General features: G+C 34.6%; 2 protein-coding genes across 2 annotated transcripts; both read right to left on the minus strand.

The window, feature by feature from the left end:
- Positions 1-1,485: 1,485 nt before the first annotated feature.
- LOC128160083 (dystroglycan 1-like) lies at positions 1,486-15,625 on the minus strand. Its single transcript, XM_052823347.1, has 4 exons — positions 15,549-15,625; positions 6,770-6,968; positions 6,378-6,570; positions 1,486-5,215 (listed from the first exon to the last, which is right to left on the minus strand). Exons 2-4 carry the CDS (start codon positions 6,965-6,967, stop codon positions 4,137-4,139), a joined length of 1,470 nt encoding a protein of 489 aa, XP_052679307.1. The 5' UTR covers position 6,968; positions 15,549-15,625; the 3' UTR covers positions 1,486-4,136.
- On the minus strand, positions 7,597-11,719 carry LOC128160082 (serine/threonine-protein kinase PRP4 homolog). The gene is made up of 8 exons (XM_052823346.1): positions 11,524-11,719; positions 11,249-11,365; positions 11,097-11,150; positions 9,961-10,983; positions 9,670-9,839; positions 8,745-8,809; positions 8,522-8,616; positions 7,597-8,034 (listed from the first exon to the last, which is right to left on the minus strand). Exons 1-8 carry the CDS (start codon positions 11,717-11,719, stop codon positions 7,916-7,918), a joined length of 1,839 nt encoding a protein of 612 aa, XP_052679306.1. The 3' UTR covers positions 7,597-7,915.
- Positions 15,626-16,387: the final 762 nt, after the last annotated feature.

The following is a 16,387-nucleotide window of genomic DNA, read 5'->3' on the forward strand; positions in this document are numbered from 1 at the left end:
GGTCTACAAAATAATGAATTTAGTTTTCCTTTCAGGTGTGTGGGAGTAAAGAAGATAATTTTTTAACGTTATATGCATTAGCATCTATACATCCATTTTAGCCCTGCCCTAGAGTCAAAACCCATACCCCAGGGGACATGAAAATTAAAATTTCAGTAGAGGACTTCCTGGTAAACATAATTATTAGTCGGTTTTTTTATACAGATGTGTGAGAATAGAGAAGAAGATTTTTAAACATTATATGCATTAACACTTTATTGCCATATTGCCCCCCCCCCCTCATGTCCTGAACCCCTGACCCAGGGGCCATGAATTTCACAATTTAGGTAAAGGAGATTGTGGATATCATAACCATGTATTCAGTTTTTTGCCCACATGTGTGGGAGTAGAGAAGAAGATTTTTTAAGATTTAAATCATTTTTACTTTATGGCCATATTGGCCCCACCCTAGAGCATGAACACCTAACAAAGGGGTCATGAATTTCACAATTTTAGTAGAGAGCCTCATGGACATCATAATCATGCATTTAGTTTTTAACAAATATATATGGGAGTAGAGAAGAAGATTTTCTAAGATTTAATACATTTTGACTATTTGGCCATATCGGCCCCACCCTAGAGCCTGAACCCCTGACCGAGGGGTCATGAATTTCACAATTAAAGTAGAGGGCTTCATGGACATCATAACCATGCATTTAATTTTTAACAAATATATATGGGAGTAGAGAAGAAGATTTTCTAAGATTTAATACATTTTTACTTTATGGCCATATTGGCCCCACCCTAAAGCCTGAACCCCTGACCGAGGGGTCATGAATTTCACAATTTAGGTTGAGGGCTTCATGGACATCATTATCATGCATTTAGTTTTTAACAAATATATATGATAGTAGAGAAGAAGATTTTTTTAAGATTTAATACATTTTGACTATTTGGCCATATTGGCCCCACCCTAGAGCCTGAACCCCTGACCCAGGGGTCATGAATTTCACAATTAAGGTAGAGGGCTTCATGGACATCATAACCATGCATTTAGTTTTTAACAAATATATATGGGAGTAGAGAAGAAGATCTTCTAAGATTTAATACATTTTTACTATATGGCCATATTGGCCCCACCCTAGAGCCAGAACCCCTGACCCAGGGGCCATAAATTTCACAATTTTGGTAGAGGGCCTCATGGACATCATAACCATGCATTCAGTTTTTTCCTCACTTGTGTGGAAGTAGAGAAGAAGATTTTTGAAAATTTGGCTTTTTTTGCATATTTGGCCCCGCCCGTGGCACCCCAGGGGTGGTAGAGCCATAAATTTCACAATTTAGATTCTTCTTACCATAGAGATGCTTCACACCAAAAATGGTAACGAATGGCCTGGTAGTTTTCAAGAAGAAGTTAAAAATGTAAAATTGTTAACGCACGACGCACGACGACGGACGAAGACCAATTGCAATAGGTCACCTGAGTGACTCAGGTGACCTAAAAATATAAATCTTCTACTATACATCAATCAAAATCTATCACACTATCTTCACCAGAGAAGTTAAATAAATATGTATGTAATTCAATCACAGCTACCACAATACATGTACCAGTAGTTTTATGCTCGAGTAAGTATAAATATCCAGGGCAAAAAATATCTGTCTTCTGTTCATCACACTTTGCTTTAGCTCACATTCAAAGAAACTGTTCACAGATTTTTTCATCACACTTCACACAGAAATAAAATGGGCAAGAGCAATTTGTTTGTTTTGTAAATCACTGACCTTGACCTTAACTTTAATCTTGACCTCATTATTCCTTACACTTTGGGGGCTAGAGACCAAGCACTCTGTGCTTAATACGTGTTCCTACTTTACAAATATAATGCACTTTCACATTATCAAACATAATAAAATAGCAAAACCCACACTTAATCTGGATCATAAATTTTTAAAACATCAGTTAGAGACCCTTGAACTTGTATCAAAGAGAATATCCAACATGAAAGATATATGTCGTTTGAAGATAATGGTATATCGATTTCCCCAGTACATACATGTACATCTAAAGGCCTAACATGGAATTCTCTCAAAAAGTTTTTAACTAGAGTACATCACTGAATATAATAGTTTCGTATCATGTATGGGAGATTTCTACTCTTGACTACATATAGATAGAACATATGAACTTTCCTACATTAAGAGAACTTCAAAGAGTCTTACTGTCTGGGCTAGTTTATTTTTGATAAATTTAGTCTTGTTTGACAACTTAAGACCCAGGAAACTAAAAAGGATCCTGAAAAAAGTCAGAAACACAAGGGTGCTATAAGAGCTTTATATATTCTTGTTCGTTGTGTATCTAGTCACCTCAGAAATCCCTGGATTCTTCACAGAGTTATGATATAAATAATCCAAAAGCAAACACAAAATACATTTTAAAGATTATTTGATTGGATTAGCACCCTCCCGCAGAGCAGATACGCTGTGTTCTTATGTAATAATCTTGCTTCTAGTGTTACATATCTGTTTGATCCATGAGTTAAGGCCCATTTTAAGCCAAGTACAGTAACACAAGGTTATGACAAAGCACCGGGAATGGGAGATTTTGCTTCGTTATAAGCGTAATTCATGATATCCATCAAGTTTACAAAATGTAATACAGTCATGAGGAATAAAATCACTTCTCTATAAGTGTAAATTTATTAAAAGCGTGTTTGCTGTAACCATGTTTTACTGTATCCTTTCACAGCTTACAAGCAGAGAGCATTGTGCCCAAAAAAATTAATGAAACTTACAAATGTTAACGAAAGTTATATTCACTGTCTAAAAATAAAATATTGGGATTGCCACAGCAGAAAAATACTGACAGAATTACAGGTAAATAACTGCCTTCAGTTACATGTAGTAATATGCCACTAGTAGCGATATACACATATTATTAGTTCACAGAGAATCTACATCTACTGACAGACAGCTTATCTATGCTTATTGCCATGCTAAGGTTCAGTAAGCGTAACTTATCTAAAAATAGAGAGTAATTTTAAAAGACATCATCAATTATGTCATAAAAAAATTATTGGCATTTGTAATTATTTAGATTTTGTTATATAATATTATCAAAATAGAATAAAAACATCTCTATTTCATTAAGGAAATTATATACAAATTTCATATCAAAACATTTGCTACTGAAATAAAATTAGATTCTAAATTTTTTACTTATCCTAGCATGACATAAAAATCTGTTTTTATAGAAACTTTTTAACTTAAAAGGTACATACATTTGTACGTACATACTGTATGTGCATTTTTCAATATATATTATAGTTTTCAACATCAAGAGTATTACAATTAATTCATACACACGTTGATGGAACTAAAATGTATTCCTGAAGCAAACAAACAATATTATCTTGATAACATTTTCTTTTTTTACTTGTTGAACCAAGAAAGCATTCCTTTAGTACTAAGGAGAGATTTGCACTTATGAGTAAAGGTTCATCTCAGTTTTACTGAAAAGGGGGTTTCTGATGTAATTGGTTAATGTAAATATATGTAAATCTATCAAGAAAATATATATTCTAATAAATAATTTAATGATTATAATAATAATATAAAAATTAAATAAATCATGACAACAGGTAGAGTAGTTTTGTTTTCAGTCGCAAAAAAGTGTTAACGTCACATATTAGAATTCAACCAACACCTTTATGTTTGCATACAGTGTTTATCCTGGGTACATGTACTTAATAACTTTGAAATGAAAAAGTGAGTTACTCATTTTAAAGTCTTTTTTTAGAATTATTTCAAACAGTTACTAGCGATTTTACCATAAAGTTTGAAGGGATTAGCTCTGATCATTGGAATTGTGAAAACTAGCCACCTGTCTCCCCCTAATTGAAAGCTCTGTTTATAATCTACTGTAAAAAGTGGTTATTTACACTGGTGATTAAGTACGCATTTCCTAGAGTTAAATAATACACGTGGGTATTAAACTTATATAAGCTGATGCATGATTTACCAAACTAAAGTTTTGATTTTTTTACCGTATGTGCGGGGGTATTTTCTGCAGTTTTAAGCTTATTGCCTAACAACTGTAAATTTCCCCATGCGTAAATACATTGTAACCACTTTTCCAGTATAAGTCCTGTGTACTTTCACCAGTACTGGTGACTGGTGGTGTAGGGTGGGGGGAGCCTGTAGGAGGGTGGGGGCTCACAGGTTGGAGGGGTGTAATCAGGGGTGGACGGGAGGGACCTGTGTTCCAGTAACTCTGCCTCAGACGAGGGAATCTCATCAAAGTGGGACAGAATGATGGGATCCCGTGGGTTGAGGGTGGGGTCCTCCACTGGAACCTCGGTCTGGAAAATGACCGGGCTCCTCTCCTCTAGAAACGTGGGCTTTTCGGACCGTAAGATGTACAGCTTTTTCTTCCTTGCGTAGTAGACATAGAGAATAATGACAATGATGACAATGATGCACAGAATGATGACCACAGGAAGGACAATCTCCAGCCAGTGGTTGATGTCTGAGGAGTAGTGAGCTGTTGGAGATTCGTAGTCTTTTTCCAGTGGAGAGGTATTAAGCTTGATGAAATGAACACTGGTGATTTGGAAACTTGGCAGGAAGAAGCATTCAAACTGTGTACTACTCTCTCCCTTGTCATCAAAGATAGCAGTTCTTTCCTCAGAACCTGCTCCCATTGACACTTCTTCTTCCGTATCTTCCATAAACAAATATAATTTGCAGTTCTCTCTCTCTTTTATGGATATTTCTCCACTGTCATTGAACCATTTTTTAAGTTCCTGAACAAACACAAACATGTTTTTTAAATCTTCAACTGGACATGTGGGGACACTTGAAAACTGAACCATTAACTCATATTTCTTGTCTTTGGTGTGATCAAAACTATCAATAGACATATCAACTCCAATGGCATCATATGAAGACTGCCCACACAAGTCTTTGGCCACTACTAACAAAACCTCCTCCTGTGTGGCTGTTTCATTCGTAACTAATCCATAGATTACTTGGTTATTTGAATCAAACTGTATCCAATGGTTGCTAGGCAATGGGTCTCCATACCCTGTTGTCATGGTAACATATAGCTGTCTTGTATTCCCATCCTCAATATCATAAAAGTAGTCCGGGTCCAGCTGTTGTCGGAATATTTTCCCCAAGGAGAGAGTGATAAAGTCTAAAGATTTCCTTAGAGCAGGTGGCTTACCACAAGAACCTAAATTACAGAAAACATCATCATCCAATTTCAGTTATAATGCTATTTCATACTTTTGATCAGAGGAGGAAATACCTACTCATAATTGTAATGATATCATCAACAACTATACCAATATCTACACTTCTCAATTTTAAGAATATCCACTCACTTCACGTTTATGGATATCTACATAATCAAATATAGTCAATTCTACTCAATCAAAGGTTTTCAATCTACTGATGTACATGTATATTTACAAAATTCAGTGAATTTAATGTTCACATTTATGTAGGGTATATTTCATCCACATTCATACAGACACTTTCATTAAAAATCTGATTATCTTTCAAGTACATGTAATACATATACAAGTAAAAGCAACTACAAGTACATGTAATAAAGACTGGTAACAATAAAATTACTCATTCTACAGGCAAAACTACTTACAGAATTCTACTTACATCGCCTATGAAGTTGATGCTTTGTGCTTTCTGTGTCACTCATTTATTTTATGAGCATCAGCATGCCAGTACACCAGCACTCAAACTCTGGGTGCCATTTCATCAGTTAGCCAATCTCATCATGCAACATGCACTGTGACTTTAGCACTCTGCAAGAATCAATGTTTAACGGTAATGATTTACATGTACATTACTTAATCCATAGTGTTCAGGGCAAGTTGTATGCAATCATTACAATCGTGCTCATTTAACTTGTAATATATGGTTTAAAACACACTTCAAACAATTCCAAGTAAAATATATCAGTACAAATCAACCAAGCATCAAATATAATATGTGTACTACATGAAATGATTGATTTGTAATTACACTTGAACTTCGATATCTCAAACACTGATATCTCAAATACATGCCGAAATGATTTTTAAGTCCCAACTACTTATTTTTTAAGTATTTTACTCTTGATATCTCAAATACTCGGATATCTTTAATTTTTTGAACAGTCCCATCTAGTTCGAGATAACAAAGTTTGACTGTATGTACTTGTAGCAGTACAATTTATTTCGAAATACTGATAGCTTCAGTCATGCAAGCTTTGGTTAATTCTCTTTTCTGTTCTCTAAATTGTTATTCCAATCATTCATAATTTTCACACGTACCAGAATAAATACTTGCAAACTTTCCTGTGTGTGCACTTACTCCATGCCATCACACTTTACCTGTAGTTTCATTCTTCAATACTTCTATAAGTAAATCGGTTTGAAAACTGGAACAGTGTCCAGTAGCATTGGGACTGGTAGAGTTCCTGTTGTCTATTATGGATACAGATATGGTCCTTGTTCCAGGACTGTCAGAGAGAACTTCAATCAGACCATCCTCCCTTATACTGACTTCTGGGTTAGAGTTATTCATCTACAAAATTTAGGATACTGCCTGTACACTATCATGTAGCAATGTGGTTTTCGCAGATTAATTCAACCATGTATTATTATATAATTTTACTTCATAATAAAATGCACTTTTATTAAAGAAATATGTATAAAAAATCAGAACTTTATTTACTTTATCAAACTTAATAATAGGATCAAATGCAATTTGCTTTTCAAATCACCAGATAACTTTGAAATCCAGTTGGCATCAAAATAGAGTATCTTAGGTGCTGTCCCACTTTTCCAGTTAGCTCCCTTGGAGTAGATCCAGACATGGAATGGGTTAGAACAATGGAGTCTTGTTCCAAAAGATCAGAGCTTGATAGTTGTATTTGCAGGATGCTCATAAGAACCAAAGCAGTTACGTAACACCCACACATTCTAAAAGATTAATGAAAGGACTAAATCACAACCTCATAAATTTACCTTCTTTCACGCTACTTCATCAAATAGAAACCATAGCCTTGGTCATCACTGGCATATTAAATAAAATTGGTTTTCGTTCCTGTGAAAATCTCTGCATAAAAGCTGATGATGCATCAATAATTTTTTTTTTGATTTTTCACTTTTATTGATTTGAATTGTACTTCATTGACTTATATGTTTATTTTACTTAAAAAAAACTTAAAAAATAAAAATAAAAAACTTGGGACAGACTATGTACAGTAACCGAGGTAACATAACCCTGTAAAAATTGGCGAGTTCATCAACTTTCAGCCATTAACTAATTTAAAGTAATAAGATTTTTAAATTATTTATGATTTTCATGAGGTAAACATCTTTAATATGAGGATCATAAACTCTTTTCTTCAATGACATTAATCTGACATCAATGATGATGATCCCCAGCAGGCATTTCAACGTTGATTCAACGTTGAAACAACGTCATGCCTCAACGTTGAAATGACGTTGAATTTTGGTTGAATATGAAAGTTGAATGGACGTTGAAATTTTGACATTGATTCAATGTTGATATCTGACGTTGTTTCAACGTTGATTTAACGTCTTCTGACGTTGTTACAACGTTTAAATTTAGTTGATATTTGGTTGAAATGCTACAACTGTTTGACCTTGAACACTGATTTTTTTTCGCTAATTGCAGTGAATCATTTTGCCTCAAATTATTTTATGAACAACATGACACCAGAACAAATATCATTAATCAATTTATTCAAGAGAGAAACAGTTAAATAAATTGAAAGTATCACTTAAAATCACTGATGGATAACCTAGCTCACATCGGTAGCCAGCTTTTCACAAAAACATTAGTTTAAGAAGATGAAAAAGAGTAAAATCATTAGTTCTGGTCAAGTGAACGTGAAAAACAGTCAATCTCTTCTCCTTCTTCCACCTCCTCCCACACGCTCCGGGGCATATTTTAGGAATTTAGCCAAATCTTCATTGAATTTTGATTCTGTATACTGTGTATGAGATGTCAATACAGTTTCTGAAACAGACATAAAGGTGCTTTATAATATATGTTCCTCTGTATATATTTTTTTCTTTACATAAAGACAATTCAACCAAAATTGGATCCTTTGATCTGCTCCAGTGGCTTTTTCCTTGCAGATCACGGGATCTAATTTCAATAAGATTGCCATAAAGATAACACACCATTTTTAAATAGATGTATACTGTAAACACAAGGAATTAATATCCATGTAAAATTGCCAAAAGCACATCTCGCGGATTTTATGATCTCCCTATTAATTTTTGGCAGGTGTAAATTTAATGAATATATATGATAAAAATTATGTGTTCTAGCAATTTGATGCATTAAATAATTGAATCGCAAAATGAAGTAATCATGAAAAATGAGGAATCTACAGTACTCTGCGTCTGCACCAACTAATCAAATTATGTTTTAATTGTTTCAATCTACATGTACTACAAATGAGAAATTTGACAGTAGTAAAAATCAGAAAACATTTTACCTTTTATAAGGAGGTAGAGTTGGGAGGAACCAAAAGCTTTCTTTCCCCGTTTTCCCTTCATGTTTAGACCAGCCATGTACGAGTTTGTCATAGTTCTGAAAATAAATTGAAATATGTCATACTTCAAATACTTAGTATTTCATATCACTCTGAATACAATGTCATACATTGATTTTTTCAATAAATGATCTTTAATTATTCAGTAACATCATTCTTTATTTACCTTAACATTGCTTTCTTCATGTGGTCAGTACCATCTGTACCTCCAATCTTTTGAAGCAAGAATTTCTGAAATGCAATTGTTCATTTTCATTCATACTTTGTAGTGTTACTGCAATATATAAATTTACATTCCAAATATTTTTTGCATGTAAAGTGTGTGAAAAGATACTGAAGTAATAAGACCGTAACACAAAGGTTAAAATGACGAGTTTAACCGTGACATAACAAACTTTGAACGCTGTAAAATGCAACGTCACAAGCGAGAATCAAAGTTCACGCTTGTGGCTGTTACAATGGCTATTCCATTAATTTGAATTTATCCTTAGAATAAAATAGAAATTTTGACATATAAATCACATTTGCAGACAAAGCAAGAAGTTAGAAAAATGTAAATATAAGCTTTAAATCATTATTTTTTGAAAGATATAGTCTCATAACTGCAGCGGTGTGTGCATACAAATTTTATAATGCGCATTAGTTATTTATGAAAATTTGTATGCACACACCGCTATTGTTATGATACAATATCTTTCATAAAATAATGATTCAATGCTCAAATGTATAATAAAGGAGAACATTATATTCATTCTATACACAATTTCTAATTTTAATTCTGCATTTCAGTCATTTTGTGTCATATCAAGAGAATAAAAAACCTGAGTCCAGCACCAAAGGTTTAATTTTTTTTGTAATAATTCCTGACTGTTAGAGAAAATCTTTGAGGGTTACTTCTTGTGATTTAACTTAAAGAATAATTACCCTCATTTGATCAAGAATTTAGAGTTTATGTATATTCACCTCACCTCACCTAACCTCTTCTTGCCCGCTGGCACATAAGGCAGGCCCATTATGTATAGTATGTATATAAAAATACAACATAATTCTACACGAAACATGACAATTTACATCTATTTTCAATTACTTACAAAGCTGGCTTTAAAGTCCCTGTTTTCAAGTCTTCTGTCTAAGGCTTCAAATCCTTCTTCTGAGTCTATGGTAACAAGATCAACGTCTTCTGTATTTGAAGCTGTTGTTACTGGACTCTTAAGAAGGTCTCTTATTTCAACAAGAAGGTAGAGGACTCTTCTCTGAAATCCTGTGAAACAGAATATAACTAAGTATTAAACATTTAACACCCAAGGCATCATAAGCAAAAATTCTAGTCTCATAAAAGGTCCCTTGAATTGAAAATTTGTAACACATCTAACTGTACTCACTTTCTTCGGTCATGGGAAAGGAGTCTGTTGAGGACTGATGCTGCTTTCGCTTAGAAAGAGATGGAAGTGTTGGGGTGCTCTCTACACTTAACCTGCTACAAGGCCTATCATAGCTCCTGGAATGTTCAGATCCTTTGTTAAGTCTTTTTGGGCTTTCTCTTCTCAGGGTTGACCTTTCACTGCTTTGTGACATAGAGTGCCTTGACCTATTGTGATGCCTGTCTCTGCTTTTTGATCTTGAAAATCTTGAGCTGTTCAAAGAGTGAACAGGACTCCTGGACCTTGAGATTCGTGACCTTTGTGTTGAGCGAATTGGACTTCTGGATGTTGAAATTCTTGGCCTTTGTGTTGAGCGAATTGGACTTCTGGGTGTTGAAATTCTTGGCCTTTGTGTTGAGCGAATTGGACTTCTGGATGTTGAAATTCTGGGCCTTTGTGTTGAGCGAATTGGACTTCTGGATGTTGAAATTCTGGGCCTTTGTGTTGAGCGAATTGGACTTCTGGGTGTTGAAATTCTTGGCCTTTGTGTTGAGCGAATTTGACTTCTGGATGTTGAAATTCTAGGCCTTTGTGTTGAGCGAATTGGACTTCTGGATGTTGAAATTCTGGGCCTTTGTGTTGAGCGAATTGGACTTCTGGATGTTGAAATTCTGGACCTTTGTGTTGAGCGAATTGGACTTCTGGATGTTGAAATTCTGGACCTTTGTGTTGAGCGAATTGGACTTCTGGATGTTGAAATTCTGGACCTTTGTGTTGAGCGAATTGGACTTCTGGATGTTGAAATTCTGGACCTTTGTGTTGAGCGAATGGGACTTCTTGGTGACATCGACCTATTCATCGAGCTCTCCCGACTGTTTGAACTAGCCCAGGACCTGCTTGGTGTAATAGACCTGCTACATCTGGTTTCCATTTCATCTCTAGTAGAAGGTGAAGGTGATCGAGACCTGGACGACTGAAGTGATGACTGGTCTTGGTTTTTTTTAGAAGAGATTTTTTGGGGTGGTTTTGGCGGCATAACTGGTGCTGAAGTATAATATATCAAATTGTTGGAAAATGCTCCAAAAAAAAAAAAGGAATTACCATAATAAATTGTCCTCTTTTATATCTGGATATATATTTGCATAACAATATCTAACCTGCTACAGGTAACTTCTTCTGCATTTTTATTGATGAATTGTCTTCAGCAGAATCTAATTAAACAAAATTTATATATATTTCATTAATCAAAATATCAAAGTAAATAACAAATAAAAGAATCTTCAAGTTTGTAGATAAATTGCAAGCTCACCCATAATAAAGTCACTCATGACCTTCTTTTTTGGTTTCCTTTTCATTACCGGTTCTGAGTCACACTCAGATTCCACCGCTGTCGTCTCATCATAGTCCTCACATTCTCGATAGTCGTCTTTATTTAAAAGAGAAACAATGCATGAAGAGAAGGTACAATTGACTTGATGAGAAATGTATACAAAAAATTCTTTGTTGACTTTGTTGACTTCCCTACATTTTTTACATCTTCAAACATAAATTACTCGGTTTCTTATCAATAAATTAAGAAGTTACCTGATGAAAACTTGATCTTTATCAGATCAAATGAAAGCCATTTGTCAGCAGGTTTCTTGCATTCTTTGAGTGCAGATTTTGCATTTGATGTATTTGGCCATCTTATGCGATTTCCTTCAACCCATACACTGGGTATGGCAAGCTCCATCTCTTTTTCATCCTCTCTCCACACAGCTCTTACCCACTTCTTGTCCATCTTAATTTAAAAACTCAAAATTAAGCAAAATGCTTAAACATATTATGTTTTTCAATAAATAACATAGTTTGTTTTTTGTCATCAATGTCACAAGAAAAGAGTTCTTTGAGTTGTAATGTTTAAAAAAAAAATTATTATCTGACATATATTTTATAATAAAGTCACCAATTCAGTATTAAAGAAATTACAATTACCGGTAGAACTAATTTAGCAATATATATCTCTCTTTACAATACTTGATAGTGCTAAAAACCAACCTTATCCTAATGTTGCCTTTCAATTCCATGCAGCAAAGGAAACAGCACATATTTCCCATCATAAGGCAAACATGCAACTTTTCTATCTATGTCATGCTTTCTGATTATTTTTTCCCGTCCATGCCTCTGCAATGTTGTGTTTTTCACAACGGCAACATTTATTAATTTCGATTCACATGGATTAATAAATAAATTTTCCAGTCTCTGTTGTGAAACAACTTTGCATATCAATTCTCCATTTTCTCTTTTTTCTTGCAAAAATGCAAACGACTGATCTTTTAAAAGTAAACAACTGTCTTTTCTTTTTGTGGAAAGATAGGTTGTTGAAACATTCATCCATGGTTTGACAGTAGTTCTTTCCAGTTCAAACAACCGTTTAGCAACTTGAGCAAAAGGATTTTGTGCTTTCTTCACAAATTTCTTTAACTTTTGAAGATAGTTTTCAAATCTAAAGGCACTTAGTTCATTTAGTGAAACACCATAATTTTTAACATCATCACTTATGTGTACAAGAGAGTGAATGTTGTAGGTAGTAAATGTCTCTCCGTATATCTGGGGTGCTTTCTTGACAAAGTATTCAAGCAATTCTTTTGCATAATTCAGGTAGTGATTCCTAGAAGCATCTCTGGAGTCAAGTAATATTGACATGGCAACCGTTAGAGCTAGGAAATGTTGATACATTTGGTCATGCATTATGTTGCGGAAAATAAGTGGGCCAGTGTATAGAATGCATTGCCTGTACTCTGTTGCCTTCCATCGATCGAGAACCTCAAGCGAACGTGGCTGTCTTGCGAATTCTCGAGGCATTTTCCCATTCAGAGCAACAAGTTTGTCCGAAAGTAATTCTATTTGCAGATGGGATAGCTTGCACTCTCGTGGTCCTGATTTTAAAAACATCAAAATTCTTTTCATCACACCAAGACACACAAGATGCATATAATCAAGCGGAAACGATTTGATACAATCGATACCAATATCAACTAAAGGTGACCTCTTTAATTGATAATCAGTATACTGCAATTCATTGAAATCTTCTTTAGTTCTCTTTTCCGGCATATTCATGCCGTCTGGTTGTTCAAAAACAACACGTCCACGCCATACACCTTTAATTGTGCATCTATCGCATCCAAAGTATGCATTGTGTCCTTTAGTACATTTCAAAAATGACCTTGCAGGAGCATCACAAATAAATGAGTCAATGATCACAGCAAAATGTTTATCATTCAATTGAAACCCAGTATTTTCAACATTACAAAGTTCTTCAACAAAGTCCAGCAAATACTCCTCAACTGAGTCTGGTTTCTTTGTTCCACAGAACAAAGCAACAATAAATGGTTCAAAACTATCGACACTGCATAGGATTGGCCAAAATTGTACCGAGGAAGACTTAAATAATGGTACTCCATCGATGTTAAATGAAAGTTTAATTGAGTTTTCATCTTCAAAATGATTTGGATGTAATGACACAGTTTTCGTAAGTCCTGATAGCAGCCCAAAATAATAATAATTGCCACCACATTTTCTAATGATATCAATACTTTGAGGTGTCTGAAGTAAAGTACGTGCATCTTTTGGTACTCTGTGGCCTTGCTTTCTAAAAATTTCAAGTATATGATTAATGCATGATCTAGTGCATTTAAACTTTGTAGCCCATTCTGCAATTTGTGATGGTAAACATTCCTCAGGCTCATTTTCATTATCTTCATCACTTGTTAAAACAACGGACATGGAAGAATCACTGTCATAATCTGCTGGTTCATTAATGTGCTGCTGTTGCTGATCTTCCCCAGAATCTGACTGCACAGAGGAGGTGTACCTTTCAGGAGTTGTCTGCTGGCCCCCAACTGCCTGCAGTTGATTTTCAACATCATTTTCACTGCTGCTTGATTGTGCAAGCGCATGAACAAATGTATTGTACCGTCTCCAGTTTCTGAGATAGGCCATGTCTTAAATAGAACAAAAAAATACATGCACGTGCAGCTAGTTTTTGTTTCTATTGTTTGTATTGATTAACCATTATAAATAATATCATCACTTTGAGTTAATATTAACATCATAATCATTACAAATATAAATACTTATATACTAGGCCTAAAGTACTGTCTTCAATACTGTGAATTGAATATGGACTGTTAGTGTTAAAGGATTTATTGTTTTCCTTTAAAGACCATCGAAGGTAAAAGATAAGATTATTACTTTCTATATACTGTATTACAAAACGGCTTCGATCAGTTGCCTGGGTACACTTATTGAGTATTAAAACTTGCATCGTTATGTTGGAGACCAAAGATCAACGACAACAATAAAATCCCAATTCTATTTATAGTTTCACTCTTCTGTAAACTTGTACGTAAATGGGAAATTCTCTTAGTTAACTCGTCCAAAGAGTCATTCGTGATACGTGTGAACTATCGTACATAACATTACTAACGTTAGTGGTGAAAAATAAAAATAAAAACACCACAAAAAACACCAAAAACTTAAAGACATTTTCAAGGCTAACAATACTTTGATATTATTAGACTAATGTAAGTTAGAGATCGATCAATTTTTACATGCATTCTCTGTTCGTTAGTGGTGAATTCAAAAGCACGCGCCATGCGGTTAAGCATTTTTTTCTAGCTTGGAAAAAAAATAAAAACATTATACAACATGCATTATATAATTGAAAGAAACACTTACTTTACTATTTTAGAGGATGAAATCCAAAATGTCCTTGTATTAAAGGTCGATGTAGAATTTATAAATGCTGCTCCTCACGGTCTCAAGTTTGGAATGGCGTTCAAAATGGCTTCCCAGCTAGGATATCTTATCCCCAGCTGGACACTGGTTCTTTGTTTCAGTTGGCGCGGTAATTTGTTCGCGCCAGTAATTAATACTTGTCTGGCCAGCATGCGCTTTCAAGCTGAGCAGATATGGAGGATGTGCAATAGATCAATGGCTATCGCGCACCTTGCCGCATAATTTGTTTACATGCGCTAACTTTCGCCATAACTGAATTTATTTCACTATCAACAGTTTTATTCATTAACACTATATATATAAATGATTCATAAAGTTACTTAAATCATTTCAAGCTGTGTAGATATTTGGGGGGGGGGGGGGGGGGGGGGGGTTACAAGATCAATGCCTATCGCGCGCTTTCCGCATACATGTAAATTCTTTACATGTGCGATTTTTTGCCATCACTGATGATGTTTTTTCACTTTTTATGCCCACAAATTACAGAATTCAATAATTACACGAAATTATGAAAAATACAATTTTATAAATATATGTATGAGAAATTTGGTCGATATTGGTCAGAATATCTGACGTCTAACTAACGTTGAAAATTTGTCATGTCGATAACGTCTTTTTCTTCAACGTCGCACAACGTTGTATTTTGGTTGATCAACGTCGTCAACCATGATCAACGTATTTTCAACGTTGGTACAACGTCGTATGCCTGCTGGGTGATGATCGACAGACTATTGTTCTTCAGATTGTTCTTTGCGCACACTGCATCTTAACAAAACATGGATACACAAATAAAAGTTACATATTACGTCAAACTACAACTTATAATTTACCTGGGCACAGGACGGAGGTGATGCAAAAAATGGGAAAACAACAGTTTCTTTGTCAGCTTCAGCAGCTCACCACGGGAGGTTATTTTCGGTTACTAAAATAAAAATGATGTCGGTCTTTCATTTTCCGTATTACAGTGGTCATTAGGGATGCGTCGAGTACACGGATGATAAATGAAGTTTTTTAGAATCTTGTCACTAATGTATGTTTTTCTTCATCTATTTGCCTTTTTATCTGTTCCAAAATTGGATCTAAGGCATGTTCAAAACATTGAAAATAGAAATAATAAATTAAAAGTGATTCCCCCCCCCCCCCCCAAAGTATATAACGAGATAAAAAGTCGTTATTACGACTCCAAAAAAATCGTAAAACTGATCTAAATGTCATGTACATGCATGCAATATAAATGAGATTTAAAAAATAGTCCTTTATACGACTTATTATAAATAATCAAAAATTCTTTCAGTTCTATCAGAGACATATAAAAATAATTAAATGTTTATGTTGTATTTATCTTAGGTGGTAAATCTTTGTATTATTTGTCGTGTAGATACATTTATTACATTCATACACTTATAGTAATAAATACATGTTGTTTGCATATATATGCGATACAGCTAACTTAACCCCATATCATTGTTTATAATACCCGTTATCAGCCTCCAGCCCTCTGCATGGCTAATATTTGAGTCTCGGGCTATGTATACGCATTTATTTATTATATTTTAATTAGGACCCCGCTCTGCAGATACCTTGTAGAAATAAATCTGTCCGTTTGTATTTCCGATATTACTGTAAATTCCCTCCTTAGCCCAATCTGGCGTATACTTTCCCACCGACT

This window comes from Crassostrea angulata, chromosome 8 (assembly GCF_025612915.1).
Source record: "Crassostrea angulata isolate pt1a10 chromosome 8, ASM2561291v2, whole genome shotgun sequence".
NCBI classification, from domain to species: Eukaryota; Metazoa; Mollusca; class Bivalvia; order Ostreida; family Ostreidae; genus Magallana; species Magallana angulata.